Source organism: the organism of the source record quoted next, unplaced genomic scaffold (genome assembly GCF_019419815.1).
Source record: "Pyrus x bretschneideri cultivar Hongxiangsu unplaced genomic scaffold, Pyrus_bretschneideri_v1 Contig102, whole genome shotgun sequence".
Lineage (NCBI taxonomy): Eukaryota > Viridiplantae > Streptophyta > Magnoliopsida > Rosales > Rosaceae > Pyrus > Pyrus x bretschneideri.
Genome location: NW_025999394.1, coordinates 971393 through 993990, shown reverse-complemented (window position 1 = coordinate 993990; position 22598 = coordinate 971393). Strand labels below are relative to the sequence as shown.

The 22598-nt window shown below is 36.8% G+C and overlaps 2 protein-coding genes across 3 annotated transcripts; both read left to right on the top strand.

The window, feature by feature from the left end:
• The first annotated feature begins 3603 nt into the window (after nt 1-3603).
• Nucleotides 3604-7000, top strand: LOC103937637 (uncharacterized protein At4g37920). Its single transcript, XM_009347586.3, has 6 exons — nt 3604-3944; nt 4198-4475; nt 4786-4951; nt 5266-5510; nt 6101-6288; nt 6392-7000. Exons 1-6 carry the CDS (start codon nt 3725-3727, stop codon nt 6603-6605), a joined length of 1311 nt encoding a protein of 436 aa, XP_009345861.1. The 5' UTR covers nt 3604-3724; the 3' UTR covers nt 6606-7000.
• A 7878-nt stretch (nt 7001-14878) lies between these two features.
• LOC103937638 (glycine-rich domain-containing protein 1) lies at nt 14879-20054 on the top strand. 2 transcript variants are annotated; one of them, XM_009347587.3, is made up of 9 exons: nt 14879-15040; nt 15365-15528; nt 15791-15908; nt 15998-16252; nt 16773-17228; nt 17790-18328; nt 18518-18716; nt 18887-19042; nt 19125-20054. In XM_009347587.3, exons 2-9 carry the CDS (start codon nt 15371-15373, stop codon nt 19770-19772), a joined length of 2529 nt encoding a protein of 842 aa, XP_009345862.2. In that variant the 5' UTR covers nt 14879-15040; nt 15365-15370; the 3' UTR covers nt 19773-20054. The 2 variants fall into 2 exon arrangements, with proteins under 2 accessions (XP_009345862.2, XP_048426631.1); XM_048570674.1 differs by having other exon boundaries at nt 14883-15040; nt 15371-15528.
• Nucleotides 20055-22598: the final 2544 nt, after the last annotated feature.

Sequence of the window (22598 nt, the reverse complement as noted above, 5' to 3'; positions counted from 1 at the left end):
TCAGTGAAGTTGTTATCAGAGTCTTCATCTCGGAAGTTAGTGGCTCTTCTTGGACAAAAAATAAAGTCTGAAGTATGGCATCAACGGTGTGGTCATCCCAGCAATGAAGTGTTATCTGTAATGTTGAAACAGTCTAATATATTTAGTTCTCCTGATACTCATCAACGTTTGTGTTCCTGTTGTATTTCTGGCAAGATGTCTAGGTTGCCATTTCATGAAAGGAACGACTCATGTAACTTTCCATTTCAAAAGGTGCATACTGATCTTTGGGGTCCATCACCTACTATGTCTATAGAAGGTTACAAATACTACATTAGTTTTATTGATGAGTTTACCAAATTTGTATGGATATTTCCTTTAATCAATAAATCAGAAGTGTTTGATGTCTTTCAAAAATTCTACAATTTTGTCTTCACTCAGTTTAATATTGGAATTAAGTGTTTGCAAACTGATGGTGGTGGGGAGTATATAAGTAGAAGATTTGATGATTTTTTGAACCATAAGGGCATTGTACATATGATTTCGTGTCCATACACTCCTCAACAAAATGGACTTGTTGAGAGGAAACATAGGCATATTGTGGAAACTGCTATTACCTTGATGACTACTGCTCAGTTACCTCAGGATCTTTGGTATCATGCCTGTGCACATTCTGTGTTTTTGATTAATAGAATGCCTTGCAAGGTTTTAGGCATGCAATCTCCTTATCAAAGCCTATATGGTGTTTCTCCTTCATTACAAGGTCTTAAAGTATTTGGTACTTCAGTTTATCCATACATTAGACCTTACAATGTTAATAAATTGCAACCAAGGGCTTCGTTATGTGTCTTTATGGGATATGCCTTAGGCTATAAAGGAGTAATCTGTTTCCATTCAAAGTCTAGGAAATTTATCCTTTCTCGGCATGTGATTCATGATGAAGATTTGTTTCCATATAAGTCTCTGCATTCAACAGAATACATCTCAGGGGATTAGTTCTCCAGATTCCACACATGTATCTTCTCCAATACCTTCTGCTATCTTTCTGCCACAGTCAGTTTCAATGCCCAATGATGGTTCATCTCTGGATTGTGTTGTGGGTCGAGATGGTATTGATTTGTCTGGTTCTACTACTATGCATCTTTCTCAGCAATCTTCTGGCACACTGAGTCATTCTTCGACTGTCCCTGAATCTGAAACAACTCCCTCATCTTCCTCAACAGCTTTGATGTTACCTGTCCTTGATCCTACACAATTGGAGGTAATTCTTCCATTTCCTTCATCTTCTAATGGTGGTACTACACATCCTATTGTTTCTTCTCCTCCAAGAATGCAAACAAGGCTACAAACTGGTGCCATTTCAAGGAAGACTTATGCTAATTACATAGCATCATTACCAGAATTACACTCATTGCAGCTTGATTTCCAGGATTCTTGTGCTGGTGGTTTTTCATTTATGGCTAGTATGAATGATCTCTCTGAGCCTAAATCTTTTAAGAGTGCTGCAACTAATGTTAATTGGCAAAATGCCATGCAAGAGGAATTTGATGCATCAAAGAGTTAAGGGACTTGGGTTTTGGTTCCTCCACCTACACATAGATCAATCATTGGTAGTAAGTGGGTTTATAAACTGAAAAAAAATCCTGTTGGTACAATATCCAGATATAAGGCACGGTTAGTGGCTCAAGGTTATACTCAAGAGTATGGTTTGGATTATTTTGAAACCTTTAGTCCTATTGTTAGGCATACGACAGTTCGGTTGATCATTTCCATTGCTGCTCAAAACAGATGGGAATTAAGGCAACTTGACATTAAAAATGCATTCTTACATGGAGATTTAGAAGAAGAGGTTTACATGAAGCAACCTCAAGGTTTTGTGGATTCTACACATCCTGATTTTGTGTGCAAATTGGTTAAGTCTCTGTATGGTTTGAAACAGGCACCTAGGGCCTGGAATGCTAAGTTTACAGGATATCTTCCAGCTATGGGATTTACAGTGTCTCAATCAGATAACAGCCTGTTTATCAAACATGATGGCACTGATGTTATTGCCTTATTATTATATGTTGATGACATTATCTTGACAGGATCTAATGCCACCAAAATTCAAGCTATTATTCACGAATTGGGAGATGTTTTTTATCTCAAAGACATGGGCAGATTGTCTTATTTTCTCGGGTTGCAGATTAAGTACAACGATAATGGTGATATTTTCTTGAATCAATCTAAGTATGTCAAAGATTTGATCCACAAAGCTGGTATGGACAATTGCAAGCCTGCATCCACACCATGTAAGCCACACACTCAGCTCTGAGCATCTGATGGCACTTCTTTAAGTGATCCAACTATGTATCGCAGTCTGGTTGGTGCTTTACAGTACCTTACCTTTACTCGACCAGATCTTTCTTATGTTGTAAACATTGCTTGTCAGTATATGAATCAACCTACTGATGTTCATTATGGTCTTGTGAAAAGGATTCTTCGCTATGTTCAAGGTACTGTACTATGTGGTATTACCTATTCTGCATCTTCGGACAACTCTATTACAGCATTCTCTGATTCGGATTGGGCCGCTGATCCTAATACTAGAAGATCTATTACTGGTTTTGTGGTGTATATGGGACACAATCCAATCTCGTGGCAATCAAAGAAACAGTCCTCAGTTTCTAGGAGCTCCACAGAGGCAGAATATAAGGCCTTAGCTCATTGTGCAGCTGATGTAATATGGATTAGGTTGCTGCTCAATAATCTTCATCAGTGTCTGTCAATGCCACTGTTGTTACATTGTGATAACCTCTCTGCGTTAGCCTTATGTTCTAATCCTGTGTTTCATACACGGATTAAACATTTGGATACCGATTTTCACTTTGTAAGAGAGAAGGTTCAGAAGAAGGACTTGCAAGTTCAATATGTTCCCACTGCAGAACAAACGACTAATGCTCTTACCAAAGGTCTACATGGACCTGCCTTCTTCAAACATTGCTGCAATCTCAGGATTAGTCGCCCTACCTGCGATTGAGGGGGGATGATGAGTATGGTCACATGGCAATATTACATATAGTTGCCATGTCAGCAAATCAGTTGGATTTGGTTGTAAGGACAGTTGGATATTGTTGTAAGATTTGGTTAAATGGATAAGATTTAGTGAGATATGTTGAAGGGTAGCTTAGTCATTAAGACAATAGTGATAGTCCTTTATATTTGGTTCTCTTGTAATAACGTTTTAATTCTTCTACAATACAAGAATAGTGAAGTCTTTTTCCTCTTTGAGTTTCTGAGCTTTTCTTTGATTCTTCGACTCTCTTCCATTCTCTGAAGATCTTGATCAATGTCAAACTCTGTTTTTTTAGTTAATAAATACTAGATACGAATATGTCAATATAATCTTTTAATATAACATTGATATTGATATAATATCGACTTTGTGTCATTGGAGTCGCTCCATATATTCAGTCCGAGATAGACAATGCACAACCCATATGCGCGAGAGAGAAGAAATAAAGTGGGTGAGTCGAGTCGAGTCGAGTCGAGCCACACTTGGTTGCATAGGTGAATGAATAAAACGACGCAATATTTGGTTGCACACGTGTAAAAACGACGCCACAAGATGGTCTCTCCGCAAGCACTCACTAATTTCGGCATTATCTTATCAGTACCTCCTGCTGCTGCTTGTCCACTTCGCTCTGCTGCAAAGCGCACAGACGCACTCAGCAGCACAAAGCAGTAGCAGCAGCGAAGCTACACTATGAGCAATTTCATGGGATTGGAGCTCTCAGCCTCCATAACCAAACCCTCCACCTTCTTCTTCGACGCCATTAATTTCTTCCCAATCACTGAAAATGTCTCCCCAGCAACCCTTCCAATCCCTTCCATGTCCTCTGCCTCTCCTTTCCCTCCTCCCAAACACCGCCTTCAGTCCAAGCACAGAAGAAAGGCAGGAGTAACTCAATCAATCTACACTACCCGTGAGTCCTTTCTAACCTTCTTTCTTTTATTTCAGCACTACCGGTCTTACTTTGGTTCTTGAAGCAGAAATGGTGAAAATTTGAGAAAATAAGAATTTGTTTTAGATAATTTGCCACTAAATTGAGTTTTTTGAGGTGGGTTTTTGAATTTTTTGAAAACCCAAAACAATATATAGCAAAAGGCTCAAAATTGCTGTAATTTTGTTTTGGTTTGTTTTTATATTAAATTTGAGGAGGGGAATTTGTTGCTCAGGTACTCAAGCAAGTAACATAGCCAGTGCCCAAGTGGCAGAGCAAGTAGATGTTGAAGTTGCTGAGGGTTACACCATGACTCAATTTTGTGATAAGGTTATTGATATCTTCATGAATGAGAAACCCAGGACAAAGGATTGGAGGAAGTTTTTGGTGTTTAGGGAGGACTGGAAGAAGTATAGGGAAAATTTTTACAACCGGTGTAGGACGCGAGCAGATACGGAGGTTGATCCAACAATGAAGGAAAAGTTTACCTCTTTGGGAAGAAAGGTGAAGAAGGTATGTTGATGTCTCTATCGTGTTCTTTTGGTTTGATGATTCTTTCTTTGTTTCTGTAATTTGTGAGGAATTAAAGGTCAAAGTTGAAGCCATGCCTTTAGTTACATTGGAGACCGAAAATTAGATAAGCATTGTACTTGATTTAGGGGTGGGTTTAGTTTTCCAGGTCTACTAGGATTATACACTTCATTCTTGTTTTTTCTTCTATTTATTAGCATCTGAAAGAACAGGTAGAGATTCATGTAAATATATGCTTGTTTGAGTTTAGAGCTCTTTTACGGTTATGTTTGATCAGGAGTGAGCATTGCAGATTGATGATGAAATGGAAAGGCACAATGAACTTCTCAATGAGATACAAGACAATCCAACTGACGTTAATGCAATAGTTGCACGGAGACGTGAAGACTTCACAGAGGAATTCTTTCGCCACCTTAACCTACTTTCGGAAATTTATGATAGTTTGGAGGATCGTGATGGTAATCACAATTGCACAATCATCTTCAGTGTTTGTATTTGGATTATGTTTTGTGAAATTAGTTGATGATGACTTGATTTTGACGTCCATAAACATTTGAGAGCGTCGCTGGTTTTCTTTTCAATATGGTTTTGCAAATACACAAAGTTTCTCGAATTCTGCCAAATCTGACCTGTTTGACTTTGGGTGGAAACGTATGATGTTGAACTGATCATTTTGAACCTTAACACTTACAATGACAGTTCTTTCCATCTAAAGATAGAGTTTTGTAGTTTGTTCACTTATCTAATATGATCGTCTCAATTTTTTGATCAGCAATGGCCCGGCTGGGGGCTAGGTGTTTATCTGCTGTCAGTGCTTATGATAACACACTGGAATACGTGGAGACATTAGATACTGCACAGGCCAAATTTGATGACATCCTAAATTCTCCTTCCATGGATGTAGCATGTGAGAAGATTAAAAGCCTTGCCAAGGCTAAGGAGCTTGATTCTTCATTAGTATTGTTGATAAACAGTGCTTGGGCTTCAGCAAAGGAGTCCACAACTATGAAAAACGAGGTATGGTCATTAACCTTGTACCTATAGCATATCATCAGTTTCCTAATAATTATCATAATCAATCAATGCGTCAGAGAAGCGCAACTCAAGCGAAGGATAAATCAGTTTTCTTCAAATCATTATAATGCGTTTAAAGAATACGCCAAGCACTGCATTGTTCAGTTTCCTTAGGTACTAATGGGTGTAAGTCATTTTAGAGGGTGCACGAGATACTGTTGAATGAGTTCATCTTATGAGGATATGACTGTAGGTATCTTCAAACAAAAGAACATTTCTCTGACAGCTATCAAGTATTAGTGGAATTTAGAATGATTTCAAAGGTTTCCCTTTGCACATTATCCCTTCAAGAAAGGAACATATATAGTGACAAAGACGTGTGTAGCTACTTGTTGATCAGTTGTAACTCCTACAAAAAATATATATTCTTCTATCGAGGTTCTGTGAAGCACTAGGACATCAACAACTCTGGCTTCTTTAACGGAAGATTCACCATTATTAAAATCTTTAACTACGAAGTTTTGTAGGCCTTCATGAACTTGAATGCTTGCTCTTCCTTGTCTGTTACCTCAAGATTAGATGTCTTAGTGCAGGTCAAAGATGTAATGTATCATTTGTACAAAGCCACAAAAAGCAGCCTTCGGAGCATTGCACCAAAAGAAATAAAGCTACTCAAGCATTTGCTGAACATCACAGATCCCGAAGAGCGATTCTCGGCATTGGCAACAGCTTTCTCCCCTGGAGATGGACCTGAAGCCAAGGACCCCAAAGCTGTATACACGTAAGAGAGCCCCTTTCTTTTTCAGATGATTTTTCATCAATAAAAACTTCAGTTACACTTTCGAGATAACATCTTCTGTATGTCCCTCTTTGTGGCTGAGCAGTACTCCGAAAGAGCTTCACAAGTGGATTAAGATCATGCTTGATGCGTATCATCTAAATGCGGAAGAAACCGACATTAGAGAAGCCAAGCAGATGACTCAGCCTGTGGTTATACAAAGGCTGTTCATCCTCAAGGAAACTATCGAACAGGAATATTTGGAACGAAGCACGGAGCAGGAGTCTCAAGCAGAGGGTGCTAAACCAGAGGAGTTCTAAAGTACCACCCATATTCATTAATAGCTTTATTCTGGACGTCATCTTCTTGTTGGAGAAGAATCTTAGTTATTGATGTACATCTGGTGGAGTAGATCGAGAATCGGATTGGAATGCGCAAATATGACGGCAAAGTCCAAGCATTGCAGAATTGAACTCTGGTGTCCGATATGAGCCCGTGGCCGGCCGTTTTGCAGAGAACGTGTGACGGACTAGACTCAGTGCTTCACCCTGACATATAGGCAATTGTAGCCGCATTCTAATGTTTACTAGACCAAAACAGTGTTGTAAATTTTGAAGATCTTTTCGATATTTTGGTTGGTATTAAGATTCTTAGCAAGCCAAGAGCTGTGTACTATATTTCATATTATTCAATGAACAACTTTGAAGTTTTCTTATATTCTCGTGTGGATTCCAGTTTCATATGCTTTAAGGTTATCGTATGATTTCACTCTCTTTATCATGCTACATCACTTGTAGAAAAAAGTTAGTAGCCGACTCTGGCATCTAGAGTTTTCGGCTTCTTAATTTGAACGAGGATATTGGGGATTCTCAAATCGTGTCCGTTCATTGCACATCGTACTGTCAATTTTCTTCAAGTACTATTCATATTTAATTTTAAATAAAAGTATTTAAAATGATTTCGACCGTACGATGTACGATAAACGGACATGATTTACAAAAAGGATCCATAGAGGATCCTCACAAAGAATATCCGAAAAGAATCCTCAATGTCTTAATTTGGTTCTATGTCTTCGGGTTACATTGGAAGAAATTGAACATTGAATCTATCAAGTGTCTTAAAACAAAAAAAAAACTTTAATGAAAAGGTTTTCCTAAGCTTTTTATTAATAAAAAACCATCTACTAATTTTATTTAATAAAAAAATTAAACTTTAATTAAAATAACTTATATTTTAATAAAAATGACAAAAATTTAACATAATTATTATAAAGAAAAAATAAAAAACAAAAACCGAGGTACGAATCCCACACGTCACATCACACACAATCAAACCCCTACCCCCAACGTCCTTAACCTATTTCTCTCTCCTTTCACATTCTCCATCCACATTAACTTTTGGAAAATTTTATTTAAACTCATTTAACCTCTTTTTACACCTAATTTAAAATTTTAAATGTTAATTGTCTATTTTATCCTATTGCATAATTACTATTAAGTACAAAATGAAATTATAATAAAACTCAAATTTATCAATAAACCCAACACTATAATTAAATCCTACGATCAAATTTATCTTCCCACTGTTGTACTTGTGTAATTGAAGGAGGCATGGTGCAAGGGTCTGTTGCTGATGGACTCTTAACCAATGATTCGGTCATAGACTTCTTGGTGACTCATCTGCAGGACAAGTCATACGGGGGCGTTTGTTTGCCCTCACTAAGTTGGACTGGACTGGACTAGCTATTAGTCCAATACTGTGTTTGTTCCATGCTGGGACAACATTAATGAGACTAAAGGGGACTAGCATGGACAAAACCCTTCCCTAAGAGGTCTTAGCGAGACCCCCCAATAACCATGGGACTAGCTAAGACTATCCTCTTTTTCTCGTCCTCATCATGCTCAACGACCACTCCCGACAAACTCCTCGTCATCTCCGATCACCTAGATCAATCATTAACTTTTCGACTCTCTTTCAGATCCATTTCACAACCAACTTTCATATAAAATATACCAAATTGAAGCTGGGAGTGACAAGATTACGATTTTACCTGAATCGAGGCCAAAATGTGGTCAAATGTGGCCGGAAAATGGCCTGGAAGTCTCGGCCTATTTGGGCTTCTTCAAATCCATGACAGATTCGAGCATTCAAAGCTAAATTCTCGATCTAGGGATGGTGATGAATTTTTTGGCGGTGCTAACTTCATCTAATTTAACAAGGGTTGGTCGGAAAACACATCGGGAAACCTGCAACTCGTCGGGAAAATTGGAGCCGTGAGGTTCCATTCGAACAACGCATAGCTGGAGAGGGAGGGAGGACAGAGAAATAGAGACTGGAATCAATAAGGAGTTTGACCAGGAATGAGAAAGAGACATGAATTGAGAGGTCTAAGAGGAAAAAAAGAGGGAGAGGGTGGGACGATGAGAGAAGAGGAAAAGAGTGGGACGGAAATGGTAGGAAAAGATGAAGAAAAAGATAAGATCATAATAAAATATTAATAATTTATATATTAAATAATATAATATTAAAATTTGTTATTATCCAGCTTCTTAGTCCAATACTGCATCAAACGCTTCACTAAGTTAGTCCAGTTTAGTCTAGTCTAAGCCAGTCCAGCTTAGTCCTTGAAGCTAATCCAGTCCGAGATAGTCCGGCGTAACAAACGCCCCCGATTCGAGCACAAATGTGTAGCGGCTTTGGGTATTCACGGCTCAAATATTAAGAGTTTAGCATATTCATTTAACAGATGAAACATGTAGTCATACACATAGTTCATCTTTGGCTCCTCTTGAATGAAGTCGCTTGCTGCTTTTCCAATTGCTTGTGCCTGTTCCAAAATCCGTAAGTAACAGAAACCGTAGAGTATAAACTTCCAGAGTAATGCCAGGGGGATCACATTGTTGACCACACCTCTATAAATGTGGCACAAATAGCTTTGTTCGGAGTTTAAAAAGGATAATACCATAAATTACAAACAAAATGAAAAGTTAATTAGAAGGAGGAGTCACCTTTTGTTTGTGGTTGTTGCCCTAATCCACAGTAAACTTAATGGATATACATTTGTTTTCATGCCTTATAGGCCAGTAATGGTGCACTAGTTGCAGACCTCTTGTGAAGAAATCATAGTACTTCGGTTTTACCAGCAATGTTGCTGAATCACAGGCTAGAATGTACTTCTCGCTCACAGACCATGCATAACCCTCAATATAGATCCCATACCTGCATAAATCATGATAAAACCACCTGCATAAATCATGATAAAACCAACACAGGAGAATTTTATTTATATGTCTACAAGAAATACTTGTGTGTGCATTGGTCTGCTACATTTGATTGCTTGAAGCCTTGAGATTCAAGAATCCAATCCTGAAACTATACCTAATTTGTTTGTAGATTTATTGGCTAATTGGGTTTTCAATCAAAAGTTAATGTTGTTGATAACATATGCCATTTGTTTAAACGAAATTAGTTTTTAGCTTTAATGGTACCTGGATGAATAGGCTAACATTTCAGTCCTGTGTCTCTATGACATTGCATTTTTGAGTAAGTTTTTCCTTGTATCAGCAACAAAGGGGCTTCCTTTCCAGTATGCATAAGGTTCTCTGTCCATCCATTTGATCCTTTCATTGCCTTTCTTGACACCTTTCAATAATTGAATTATCAGCTTTTGTGTTGTGGAAAACCATGCAAAGAACTTAGGTCTAAACTCATCAAATTTAGCTTTTGTTTGTGGAAAACCATGTAAAAATAAATCCACATATTGAATTGGGTTTATGGGGGTATATTAGGTATCAAATTTGGGTTTAAAGAGATATTAGTAGTTTAGTTAAAAATCAAATGGGTGCAAAGAGAAAGTTGAGTGTAGAAATAGGTTAGATGAGTTTAAATAAAATTTCTCTTAACTTTTTCTCTTCTTTCTCCTCAACCCTTTCACCTCTACCAAATCTCCTTCTACTCTCACTCTATAAAAAATACATTTTTAATTTTTGTATTTTATTATTTATTTATTTGATCATTGTTTCATAATTTTTTTAGAACAAATTAAGTAATAATATTACATGACCAAAAATAAAATAAAAAAATTATTTCTTCAATTTTATGAATACTAATATTATCACTATTTCTTAAACTGAATAGTATCTCTTAAACTAAACATTGATTATATCTTAAACCGAACACTAGTACTATCACTATTTCTTACACTAAACACGAGTATTATAAATATTTTGTAAACTAAACATTGACTATTTATTAAACAAACACTAGTATTATCATTGTTTCGTAAACTAAACACCGACTATTTCTTAAACAAAACACTAGTACTATCACTATTTCGTAAACTAAATACTAACTATTTTTTAAATCGAACACTAGTATTATCACTCTTTCATAAACTAGTACTATCACTATTTCATAAACTAAACACTGACTATTTTTTAAACAAAACACTAGTATTATCACTATTTTGTAAACTAAACCGTGACTATTTCTTAAAACAAACACTAGTACTTTCACATTTCTCTCAATCAATTTATTTGACTTTTCTTTAATTTATTCAATACAAAATAAAAATAAAAACAGAAATGAAGATGAGAAAAGCTAAGTGCGCTTTGGTTGGGGGATTCTATTCTAACATTCTCTTTCATTTTTTTTTCACACAAACTGAGTCATATCTTCCCCCACACAAGTTTTTCTCCTCCTTTTTCCTATTCACCTTCTTCAACCTTCTCTCTCCATTTACGTATACAAAAATACCCATATCAGTTTTGGTCGCCCACAACCCAGACCAATTTGAACCTAGCCCACCCCTTGTAAACCCACCGAGATGTGAGATTGAGAGAGTCACAAGAGCAACTTTGCAGAATTTCTTAGAGTTTTAGATGCAGACATTGGTGTTAGACTATTCAAGAAGAAGATGGCATAAGCATCTATGTCTACTAAAATTAACAAAGCAAGTCACCTTATTTGGTATTGTAACCACTTTTATCTAAATTTAATGAAGCAAGTCTTTTGGAAAGGAGAAATTTTTTCATGTGACTGGAACATACACCTTAACATTACAGGTGGTGTTCCCCATTAATAACCTATTAACACTTGTATTCTTATAACATAAATACAATTAATTAAAAAATAAAATTAAACCGACTCCTTGTATTCCAAGTCTCCACATCGCCTCCTACACCCTTCTCCTCCCATGCCTTCCCCATTGGCCGACTCCTTGCCGGAGACTTGCATTGTCCACCCCACCCCCACTCATCCCTCCCTTCCCCACATGTTTCCCTCTCCCTTTCTTTTTCATCTCAATATTTTGTCCTCCTTCTTGTGCTCTTTCTGAGATGGACACAAAGGATGCCGAAAGATAGATCTTAAATCGGAGGTCGGAGACGGTAAATCTAGGTTGATGGAGGTGAGTGGTTTCTGATAGGGTGGGGGAGAACGAGAGAGAAGGGGGAAATAAAAAGAGGAAGAGAGAATATATGGAGTGTCGCCGGTGGAATCATAGAGTGGCGCTAGAGGTGGGTGGTTTCTAATAAAGTGGGTGGTCGGCGTGGAAAGGGGTAGTCAAAGAGTTTTCTAACTTCTTTCTCTTTGAACTATAGGGGTATATTATGAAATTTTTTTATTAACGCCTATCATAAATATCAAAACGTGGAATTTTTTATTTATTTCAATAATGAAATTGGCATGTGTTAAAGTTGTATTGGTTGGGACCTCCAAGTAAGCTAATATGCTGGTCATCTGGAAAAAAATTTCCTTCGAAAGGACTAAATTTGGACATGTTGAGAGAGAGAGAGATAGAGAGAGAGAGAGAGAGAAAGAGAGAGAGAGAGAGAAAAGGTTGAAGAAGGTGAAGAACTTTTGCACTGCACGTGGTTCTCGGTTCTAACTTTGATGAATCGGTTGGCGTGCGTTGCATGCGCTTTGGTTGGATTAGTTTATGTTTTTCTTCTTTTTTAATCTCTTGTCATTGTCATTAAATAAAGTTATTAGGTAGTTTTTGGTTAAAATTCAAAGTTTTGAAGTCATTTTCCTTAGTTTTCCTTTTAAAGAACTAACATCGGGGTGCTCCTAGACGCCCTTGGAGGCAGGGCTGCTAAGGTACGTCTAGGCGTTCACTTGGGCCTGTTTTTCCCTTTCAAATCTAGGTATATTTCTGCTGTTCTTTTGTGTGCCGTTCTTGTTTCAAGGAGGATAAAGAGAAAGTTTCTCTAACTCTTTTTTAATTTTTTGGTTTTTTATTAATTATTGTCCATTCAAATTCTGCCACCTATCATTGTGATTAGCAAAGATTTTTTTTCTCTTGAAATTTCCTATAACTACTCCACTCGGCCATTATTTTCTTTATTTCTTTATAATAATTGCTCCACTCAATCTTTATTTCATTTTAAATTCTCTATGATAGCTCCACTTAGCCTTTATTTCCTTTTGCATTGCCTATAATTGTGACACTCCGTCTTTATTTCCTTTCATACTCCCATAATTGTGGTCACTCAACCTTATTTCTCTCCAAGTTCACTCTAATTGCTTACAATAAAATAAATACTTCCAACATTTTAATACTATATGACATAATTTCCAAGTACAACTAGACTTATTGATGAAGAAGAAGATATTATCTTTGACTTAGTTATAATTATATTTGTTTTACAAAGTATTATACTATATATATAATTATGTATGCAATATATATTAAGTCATTTAGGTTCCGTGAGATTTCGCCTCACACCTAGGCGAGGCTATCCATGGAACGCCTTGCCGACACCTCTGTACACTGGATCTATCATATGGGATGTGATTTCAACAAACTATTTTTATTCTATGGCTGGCTTTTGGATAAATGAATCAAAAGAAAATAAAGGAACATAAATAAATAGAGTTGTGCAGAAATAAAAGAAAATGCACGTCTCACCGTCGTTCATCCTTGGGCTGTAAAACGCTTCTTACGGCATTACAAGTGTTCCCTCGTTTTATTTTGGTAGAAAAAAGTTCAAACTGTTATACACTAAATTCATCTAAGCTACAAAGAGGAAAATTCGAACACAGGACCTCGAGTTAATGGTCAAATGTTTTTAATTAACTGAATTACAAATCATTTATCACAAAACTGTTACTAGTACTATCCGATTATTTTTGTTCCCAACAACTGTTTGGTGATGCTCAGTATGATTCTTGAAGTCGTATCCTGGCATATGTTGTACTGGAAGAGTATGGTACTGCAAGTCTTCTCTGTTTCGTACTACTAAAAGCAGGGCAAACGGCGTGTAGGGTTGGCATGTTAAGCGTGAGTGATCGGCATCTTTTTGCACATTGTTCATGTGTTTTCGATTTGTCTGTTGCTCCATTCGGGATTAGATAAGGATAATACTGGTAAGTAGCGTCCATTTGTTTTAGGTCATTCACTTTGTCTTTTGCCTTTCACCTAACAGAAAGAAGGAAATAAAGAAAAGCTGTCCCGCCTTAGTAGTTGACAAGTGACTTTCGTTATGTATCGTATACATGATTTGTTTTTCAAGTTGAAAATTTGCTAGCTATGAATAATTAGCCAAGCTGTAAACCCTTGAGTGTCTCGTACGTCACATTTGCTCACTCATGTTGGATCATATATAGATGTTGGATGCTTACCTCCTTTTCTATTTAAAAGTAGATCAGTTGGTGGGTTCGTCATGACACTCCATCAGGGGTTGGAAAGAGTCACAAATGTATTTCAGCCTCATTCAAATCACCATTGTATGATTTATCAGTGCCAATAATCGAACTCAAGACGTGTCGTGTTAGATGCTGATATAAGTTGGAAAAGATTTGAAGCTTTGGCTATACCTCTCACATTGTGGTCTCAACGATAGATGAAATTAACACAAATTCCAAATAGCATTGTTAAAATTGGATTAAAGAGCCCATTGTTTTATCTAATTTATATTGCTTATGTTGGAAATAAAATATGAAGTATAGAACAAAGTGAGAATAGATAGAGGGACGAGACAAGATTAAAAGGAGAATCAAAGTGTTTTTTCTTCTTATTAGAGGGTCTGTCTATATGGTTTGTTTTAAAAACAAGCCTAATAGGATTATTAGTCCATGGTATTAGAGTAGTCGGAAGATAGTCCCTGTAATGAAAAAATATGATTTAAGTCCCTCTGATGAAGTCCATTAGGATTTACGTCCAAAATTGAAAATTTCGTTAACTCTTAATTAATTATTAGCACGTGAGCTACATATATAAGGTTAAAACAAAGCTTTTCGTTAATTGTTGACGCGTGACGCTTACATATGAGGCTAATATTATCTTTTTAGTATCACATGTAAGGCTCTTAGCAAAATTATCATTTTGGGTCTAAATTTCAACGAACTTTATCATAGGGACATAAATTCTAATTTCTTTAAGGGGCAATTTCCGTTTATCGTATCACTACGAGGCCTATCAATCCAATCAAACCTTAAAAAAATAGTAACTGAAAGGACAAAACAGAAAGCTAAAAAATGTGTGGCTGGTAATTATCTGAACCATAAAGGTTATTTATGTCATTAAGGAATACTTGTACGAATGATTTTCCTATATCGTACTGCTGCAACTCCCAAGCTCCCTCCTATAAATTTCTGAGCGATCTATATCCTCCACAGCTTGTAATGGGAAGGCAACCCGAAGCTTCTGGCAATCAGTAAAGGTGCGCGTTAACCATCCGTCATCGGAGAAAATTCAGGCGGCGCAGCCAGCTTTCCGGCGACCTGGTCAAACTTGGATTTCCAATCCATTTCGGTAGATTGCAATCATTCCTTCTCAAATTTTAACTTGAATTGCAATTTACTAGTTGGTAAAGTAGACTGCAATTTCGAAGTTTTCTGTTTGGTTGCTGAGAAAATTTGGAAAAGAAAATAGAAATGGATATAGAGACGCTGTCCGTAAGTTTGTGTGCATAAATTGTATGTATGCTTAGTTTTTACAATGGTTATGCGTTGACTCTGTTTTGAGTTCTTGATTACCAAAAGTTTTGAAGCTTTTATTGTACTATGAACTCGATATCGAAAAATAAAAGTTGCAGATGTGGAAGGACTGAAAATTTTGGTATGTTTTTTGTTGAAGTTGAAGATGGAGAAGGAACAAGAAATTGAGTGGATCAAAGCTCAGAACATTGGAATAAGCGTAGACCTTGTTGCTGCAGCCAAACGTCAGCTTCAGTTTCTTGCTGCTGTTGATCGGAATCGATATCTCTATGAAGGGCCTGCTCTTGAAAGGGCAATCTATAGGTACAACAAATCCTGCAGATTTTTTGCTTTGTAGCTTTGGTTCAGTTCTTGTGTTTTTTGGGTGCTTTAGAGTTTAGATTCTTGGCCATTATTAGATCACATTTCTCGGTTTTGTTTTTTTAGTTTTGATGGTTTGTGTTCTGGTTTCCTGTTGTTTTCAATTCGGGGTTTTTGAGATGTATGCTTAGTTTGAGCTTATTGGGTCTGCAATCATATACTTTGTCTGGCCATTTGATCTTTATATGTCAAATTGGAATTACAGGTACAATGCTTGTTGGCTCCCGATGCTTGCCAAACATTCAGAGTCCCAGATTTCTGAAGGGCCTTTGGTTGTACCTCTTGATTGTGAATGGATTTGGCATTGTCACAGGCTAAATCCGGTATGCTTCTCTGGCTGAACTGTTGTAGTTTTGGTTATCTTTAATCGACAGATTGAATTGCTAAGCTTTGCGCTTTGAATATGTTTCAGGTTCAATACAAGACTGATTGTGAGAAACTTTATGGAAAGATCCTTGACAATTCTAATGTTTTATCGTCTGTCCAAGACTCTTGTAAAAGGCAAACTGAAGAAACTTGGAATAGTTTGTATCCAGAAGAACCATACGACTTAGACTTAAAGAAGGTGTTCTCGGAGGATATATCTGAAAGATCTGCTCGACTTGAAAAAAGCACCAAATATGATCTGGTTTCAGCTGTTAAAAGACAGAGTCCTTTCTTTTACCAGGTAATATGAGATTGTGGCCAATACATTTGTTAATATTACTTATTCTGAGTTTTCAAGGGGTCCATCATTGCTGACTAATTCACATTCTGGATCACTTTGTATGCAAGTATTTTTGAGAGTTTGGGGGGTTCCGATATAAGGGAAAATTGTTGTATATATAGGATCATCCAGTGTTATCATTAATTTCTCTTGGAGTGTTCTTATATGTTTCCGTTATGTGGTTATACAAGGAACTCCGTTTTGAGGACTTTTTGTTTGGAATACTTTCTTCTTTATTATTGGTGTTGTGAGGCCATCCCAGATTTCTATGTGGTTACTGGATCCAAGGACAGTTCATATCATATGCCATTACCCGCTTGCATTTTAGGTTTAGTTGCATAATGTATATACAAACACCTACACCTAGACCCACAAGTAAATATCAGACCTGCCAGAATGGTTCTCCCCTGTAACATTGCATTGTTCTTTTTTCATTTTCTTTGCTTCTTCTGGCTTATGTGTTTTTCCTTATGTTTGGCAGGTATCCAGACCCCACATGAACCATGATCTATTTATCGAAGGGGCTGTGGCTAGATATAAAGGCTTTCTTCATCTAATCAAGAGAAACAGAGAGAAGTCCGTAAAACGTTTCTGTGTTCCGACATACGATGTTGACCTTATCTGGCATACTCACCAATTGCATCCTGTATCTTATTGTAAAGACCTGAATGAACTAATGGGCAAGGTATTGGAGCATGATGACATGGACTCTGACAGAACTAAAGGGAAGAAACTTGATGTTGGGTTTTCTGGAACTACCAAGCAATGGGAAGAGACCTTTGGTATCAGGTATTGGAAGGCAGGAGCAATGCATAGAGGTAGTGCTCCATGCCCTGTTACGACCACTCCGTACAAATCTAGCATGATGAGCAAGGATGTAGCTGCATCCATCGAGTATCAGAAACTAATTCAGCTTCCAGAGGTTAAATCTGTGGAGGTAGATTTCTTTCAATCAAATGCTTTTTTCCCTTTTATTTTCTTTCCAATAAAGAAATATTATACAAATGACAGGAAGAGAAACCCCCAATTTAAACATAAAACTTTTGTTTGGTGAATATAAACGCTGAACTTTTGTTCGATGAAAATATAAACATTTAACTTAGTCTACAGCATCTTACTTGTGGCTCCTCACTTTAATCATTGACCTCATTAAAGGCAGCTGATGACTTTTGAAGTGCCTTTGTAGGAGTTTAGAAATGTTTCATCATTTCATTCTTCAGATTCATAATGTACGTGTCAAGATTGAATGTTTCTCCTCCGGTGAAAACTTAGAACCAAGATAGCAAATGTTGAGCATGCTTTTGAATTCAGACTGTTGATATATAACTAAGCACCACAGCTGGCTTTCATTTCTATTACACCTCAATTATTTTAAGGCAGTGCACATATAAACGAGTTTCTTGTACTCCTATATAATTAGGGACCTATGCTGCCATGTGCCTGAGCCAATTACATAGCAGTTATTTTTCTTAATATATTTTCCTATGCCTTTTTCCAGGTCCTTTTGGAGTGTGTGGAAGTTAGAAACTTACCAGAAGGGCACAAAGGAAGGCTCTTTGTCGCATTTAGTAAGACCCAAAATGATTATTTCTTTAACGTGAAGCGGAGACTGAGTATTTTGTCTGAGTCTGGAGAGAAACAGGTTGCTTGTTTCCAATGTGAACCTACTGGAGAGCTGGTTTTTGAACTGATATCTCATTCACCTTCCCACTTACCAATGATAAGGACCTATAAAACATTAGGTTCTACTTCACTCTCTCTTCAAGACTTTCTGGTCCCACTCTCTAAATTAGATGCAGAAAAATGGTTGGAGGTAGTGCCAAGTTCTGGAACTGTGAACTCGAAACCAATCTACCTTCGTGTTGCCGTCTCATTTACTATTCCAGCCTTGGCTCAACGCACATTCAACATGGTTCGTTCTCGACCATTGTCCAAAAGTTCTTGCTTTTTACCACTTCCTGGGAAGGTAGTAGATGCCAAGAATTTGACGCATGTGATTGATGAAACTGGTACAAAGCTTATCAGCCTGCAAATGAGGTATCAAAGTATATATTTCTTGAGTTGAGACTTTGCATTTTACATGCTGCATTCAGTTTGGAAGGAAAATTATACATATGTAGCATTTAAGTATGTCCATAACGATTTATCCTTCTCAACTTGTGAATGGTTTTGCATTTTATGATTTATTCTAAAGCTCTATGCCGGCCTGGATATTTTTATACACAGGCATCCTGAAAAGGCAAGGGCAAGGGAAAACACCATTCTTGGGAAAGAGGTGGTTGGAATCACCAAGTCTGGAAAAATATCTGCTCTTGCTAAGTCTGTTGGGACTGGCTGGACTTTGATGGATTCTCACTGGTCCCTTCATCGTGAAAAGAATTCCAATGGAGATGGCCACCTCTTTGTTCTCCATGGAGAGAAGATGGTATGCATCCATGCTCTATTCACTTCGCTTGTTTCCGAATTACATCATAATTATAGATATTTTAGTTCCCCCCTGCATACATATATGCAGACGGCCTCTTCAACCAGAAAATGAAGAGGGCTGCTTGTATGCAATACTATATCTGTCTCCTAAATTTATCTTTGGTACAGGTCAAAATATTCCACGGAAGAAAGCTGGACTATGAACCTAAACATTGCGACAAACATAAAAGTGAACAAGATTTCATGACCTTGGTTGAATTCTCTGCTGAAAATCCTTATGGCAAAGCGGTGGCATTGCTTGACCTAAAATCCGGATGTGTCCAGGTACTGTATGATCACTTCCCTGGTTCTCTTGCTTTGTCATACTTCGTAAACAATTCATTAATCTTACTTCAAAAATGAACAGGTAAAGGAAGAATGGATTCTAGTTCTTGGGATCACGCTGGCTTTTATATTATCTGATATGCTGAAGAAGGAAGGATATGACATTTTTGCTGTTAATGCCAAGGAGATGGGTAGTGTAGCTGAGGAAATTAATGAGAACCATGACTCCCATGAGGGAGTCAAAACAACCAACTTGACCTCTTCAGGAGTAACCAAGGTTGAGCAGAACAATGATGTGGCTGAATTACATGCAGTGATGCCGAAAAAAAGGGGAGACTGCGGTAGTGGGTGTGGAGATGTAACAAGGAGTGAGGTTTCTGCAGGATGTGGCAGTGGTTGCGGTGGAGGATGTGGGAGCATGGTGAAGAGTGGTGGCTGTGGCAGTGGTTGTGGTGGTGGCTGTGGCAGTGGCTGTGGTGGTGGCTGTGGAAGCATGCTGAAGAGTGGGGGCTGCGGTGGCTGTGGAGGTAGTGGTGGTTGTGGTGGTTGTGGCGGTGGCTGTGGAAGCATGCTGAAGAGTGGTGGCTGCGGTGGTTGTGGTGGTAGTGGTGGTTGTGGTGGAGGATGTGGAAGTCTTTTCAAGAGCAGTGAAAACACATCCGGTAACTCGTGCGCAGAGGAACACCAAAAGGAAATACCCAGTCATGTGAGTGAGGGAGTAGTTGCTTAATGCCCCCTCCCCTGTTCATACTTGCTGTGTGCCCAGTTTCCATCTGTTGTGTGATCTTGTCTACGATAAATAAAGCTGCATCTTTCTCATCCATCAAGCAGCTCCGATTTGCGAATCAATCGATGCAACTGCGTATATAGAACTCGATTCCTCTGAAGTCTTTTCGTTTATGTTTATCGGAATATGTAAATATAATTAAGGTTGAATATCATAATTGTATTTGGCATTTACATACCCCTGAATATTATTCAGGTTGAATATATTATAGTTTGAAGTTTTTAATGTAATTGTGTTGAATATTGTGGAGCCAAAAAGTGATTCTCCAATAGAAATATCCAAAGCCCAGTAATCCATTTGTACAAGTGCGTCCTTGCCTCATTCGCCTGCATAAGAACTATTGTCAATTTGTTCATCGGGGGCATTTTTTTAATTTTTAATTTTTTAAGATTAAGTATGAATAATCACCTTACTTTGTCTCGTTTCAAATTAATTTTAACATTTTCAAACATCTCAAAAAACTTAACGTTGTGAAAATTGAACATATGTTAAGTCATTATTGTTAAGTGATGATATTATTAACGTTCAATGATTATGTGGATCCTAGTAGCCATCTTTAGTACTTATACTGACAGATGCATAGAGATGTAGATAACTTCACTCTCGGTCACACAAAAAATATAGGAAGAGTTGTAGTCCAAGTTTTAATTAAGGCTATTTTAATTTTATATCATGAAAAGAAAAAAAAAATCTCTAACATTTAATCTAATCTTATTAGTCCACTCAAATTTTAACACGTGCTATATTCCTACTAAAATTACTCGTCATAGAGTTAATACATAGTAGCCGTATAATGCACAAAAAACAGTATTACAATTATGTTGGAACTAACATTGTGTAATTCGGTGATGTCATTGTCATGTCACACAATAATATAACATACTTCGTTGCTTTCTAACTACGCTTAACTTTTGATATGCCCCTTGTGATATCCTTTTTTCTTTTTGATGGTCATTTTGAAATAACTGTTCAAATATAACTTTTATACAATAAAATAATACTACATCGTGATGTTAAAAAGAATGACTCATCTGTCTACAGCGTATGATTTTGTCTAATGGACAATACTTGATTACTTAAAGATGAGTAAGAACTCATACTCAAAATTTCTCAAAATTGTTTGTTGTTAATTTATAGAACCTCGTGTTTTATAATCAGAACTGTTCATATTATAAATCACCTTATAAATATTGCATTTGTAAAAAATCAATTAAAACTATGGTCGTTTAATCATCAAATTGTTTAAAAACAAATGAACGGTATTGGTAAAAACATTACACACCGTCTATGTATTTGCTACAATAGATTGATTAAACGACCTTAGTTTTAATTTTTTGTTTTTTTTTTTTTGGTAGAGATGATCTTTACAGTGTGATTCATAGTATGAACGGTTCTGATCACAAGCACAAAGCTCCGTGATTAAAACATTAAAAATTTTGAGTAAGAATTCTTAATCATTTTTAAGTAGCCAAGTATTGTTCTTGTTTAATTTGTGGATGTCATCAGTTGTAAACAAACGTATGACATTCCGTTTCTCTCAGCATGACATATTCCACAACTTTGCGGCAGCCAGTCTTACTCGTTTTTCTCCCCGCTAGTAGTTCGGTTAAAATCGCAATGGCCGAAATTTTATTTTCCCATTTTCAACGAACTTTCAAACTCAAAACACATGGTTGACCCTCTTTTCGCTTGTTAGAGACAAAATCCCTCCAATCAAGTCAACCCATTGGCTCCTTTACCATTCATTTTTGGAAAAATATCGATTATGTTAGCTTCTTTTATTTTTTTGTAAGAATGCATATTCATCAATACGTTTTCTTTTTCTACAAACGATAGGATAATTACACTAATTTTGTCTAAATTATTGAGAGACGTTTTATCTAAATTAATGAGAGGCGTATTCAAATTTGAGTGCGGAGAGAGATGACACACTACTCTAGCTAACTTGGTTAAATCCATGTCTTATTTTTCTTAGTTTGTTGGGTTCTTGCTTCAGTAGTGTTATTTCATAACTTCATTAGGAAACTAGAGAAGCAAATTTGTGATTCTAACATTTTACCTATTTTATTTTGCACTTAATTATTCTTCTTTAGAAAACCAGAGGGCCCAAGTTCGTATTTACACTATATATAAGAAAATTCGTTTTGTCGACTAATTAAAGGGGGAAACCTAACTAAAGGGATACAAATGAGAAAGAAACACATAATCTAAGAGCCCTCAATAAGACTTTGGAGGTTGTTACTATTTTACTATTTATTAAAAGTGGACGCTTAGCAAACTTATGTTTAGCCGAGTTGATTAGAGTAGTGTAATTTTCTCTTTTGTATTCAAGTATGAGTCCTTTTTTTCACTGTTTATACTAAATTAATTTGAATATCGTTCAAATCAAATAGAAAAAATGGATACGTCTAATTCTCTTGGTAAAATGCATCATCTGTATATCCATAATTTTATTCTTACCTTGTGCTACACTTGAGTCTAAAGACTTATTTGTTATAAAGCAGAAATTAGGACCTCCAAAGAAACCAAGTATTAACTCTGGCCATTAAGAAAATATAAATCTAATTTTGAAATATATACCAAACAGGTGACGCATGTAATTCATGTTAATAGAGAGACGTTAAGTGGAAGACTAACTTAGGGAGACTTAAACTTAATTAGGAGCAGCATTATAATTTTACAACATTTCCTTTCCTTGTCTTACCCACCAACGTTGAAAAGGTTACAATTTGGCCAGTTTGCACTACTTAATTGGCTTATAAAAGAACC

What these genes read in the sequence shown, in the direction of transcription:
- LOC103937638 (XM_009347587.3), top strand. Translation starts at nt 15,371, where the DNA reads ATGGAGAAGGAACAAGAAATTGAGTGGATCAAAGCTCAGAACATTGGA. An exon ending in ATTGTCACAGGCTAAATCCG is followed by an intron (nt 15,909 to 15,997) that starts GTATGCTTCTCT and finishes AATATGTTTCAG; the next exon opens with GTTCAATACAAGACTGATTG. An exon ending in TTCTCCATGGAGAGAAGATG is followed by an intron (nt 18,717 to 18,886) that starts GTATGCATCCAT and finishes TCTTTGGTACAG; the next exon opens with GTCAAAATATTCCACGGAAG.
- LOC103937637 (XM_009347586.3), top strand. Translation starts at nt 3,725, where the DNA reads ATGAGCAATTTCATGGGATTGGAGCTCTCAGCCTCCATAACCAAACCC. An exon ending in TGGGAAGAAAGGTGAAGAAG is followed by an intron (nt 4,476 to 4,785) that starts GTATGTTGATGT and finishes TGAGCATTGCAG; the next exon opens with ATTGATGATGAAATGGAAAG. An exon ending in GACCCCAAAGCTGTATACAC is followed by an intron (nt 6,289 to 6,391) that starts GTAAGAGAGCCC and finishes GTGGCTGAGCAG; the next exon opens with TACTCCGAAAGAGCTTCACA.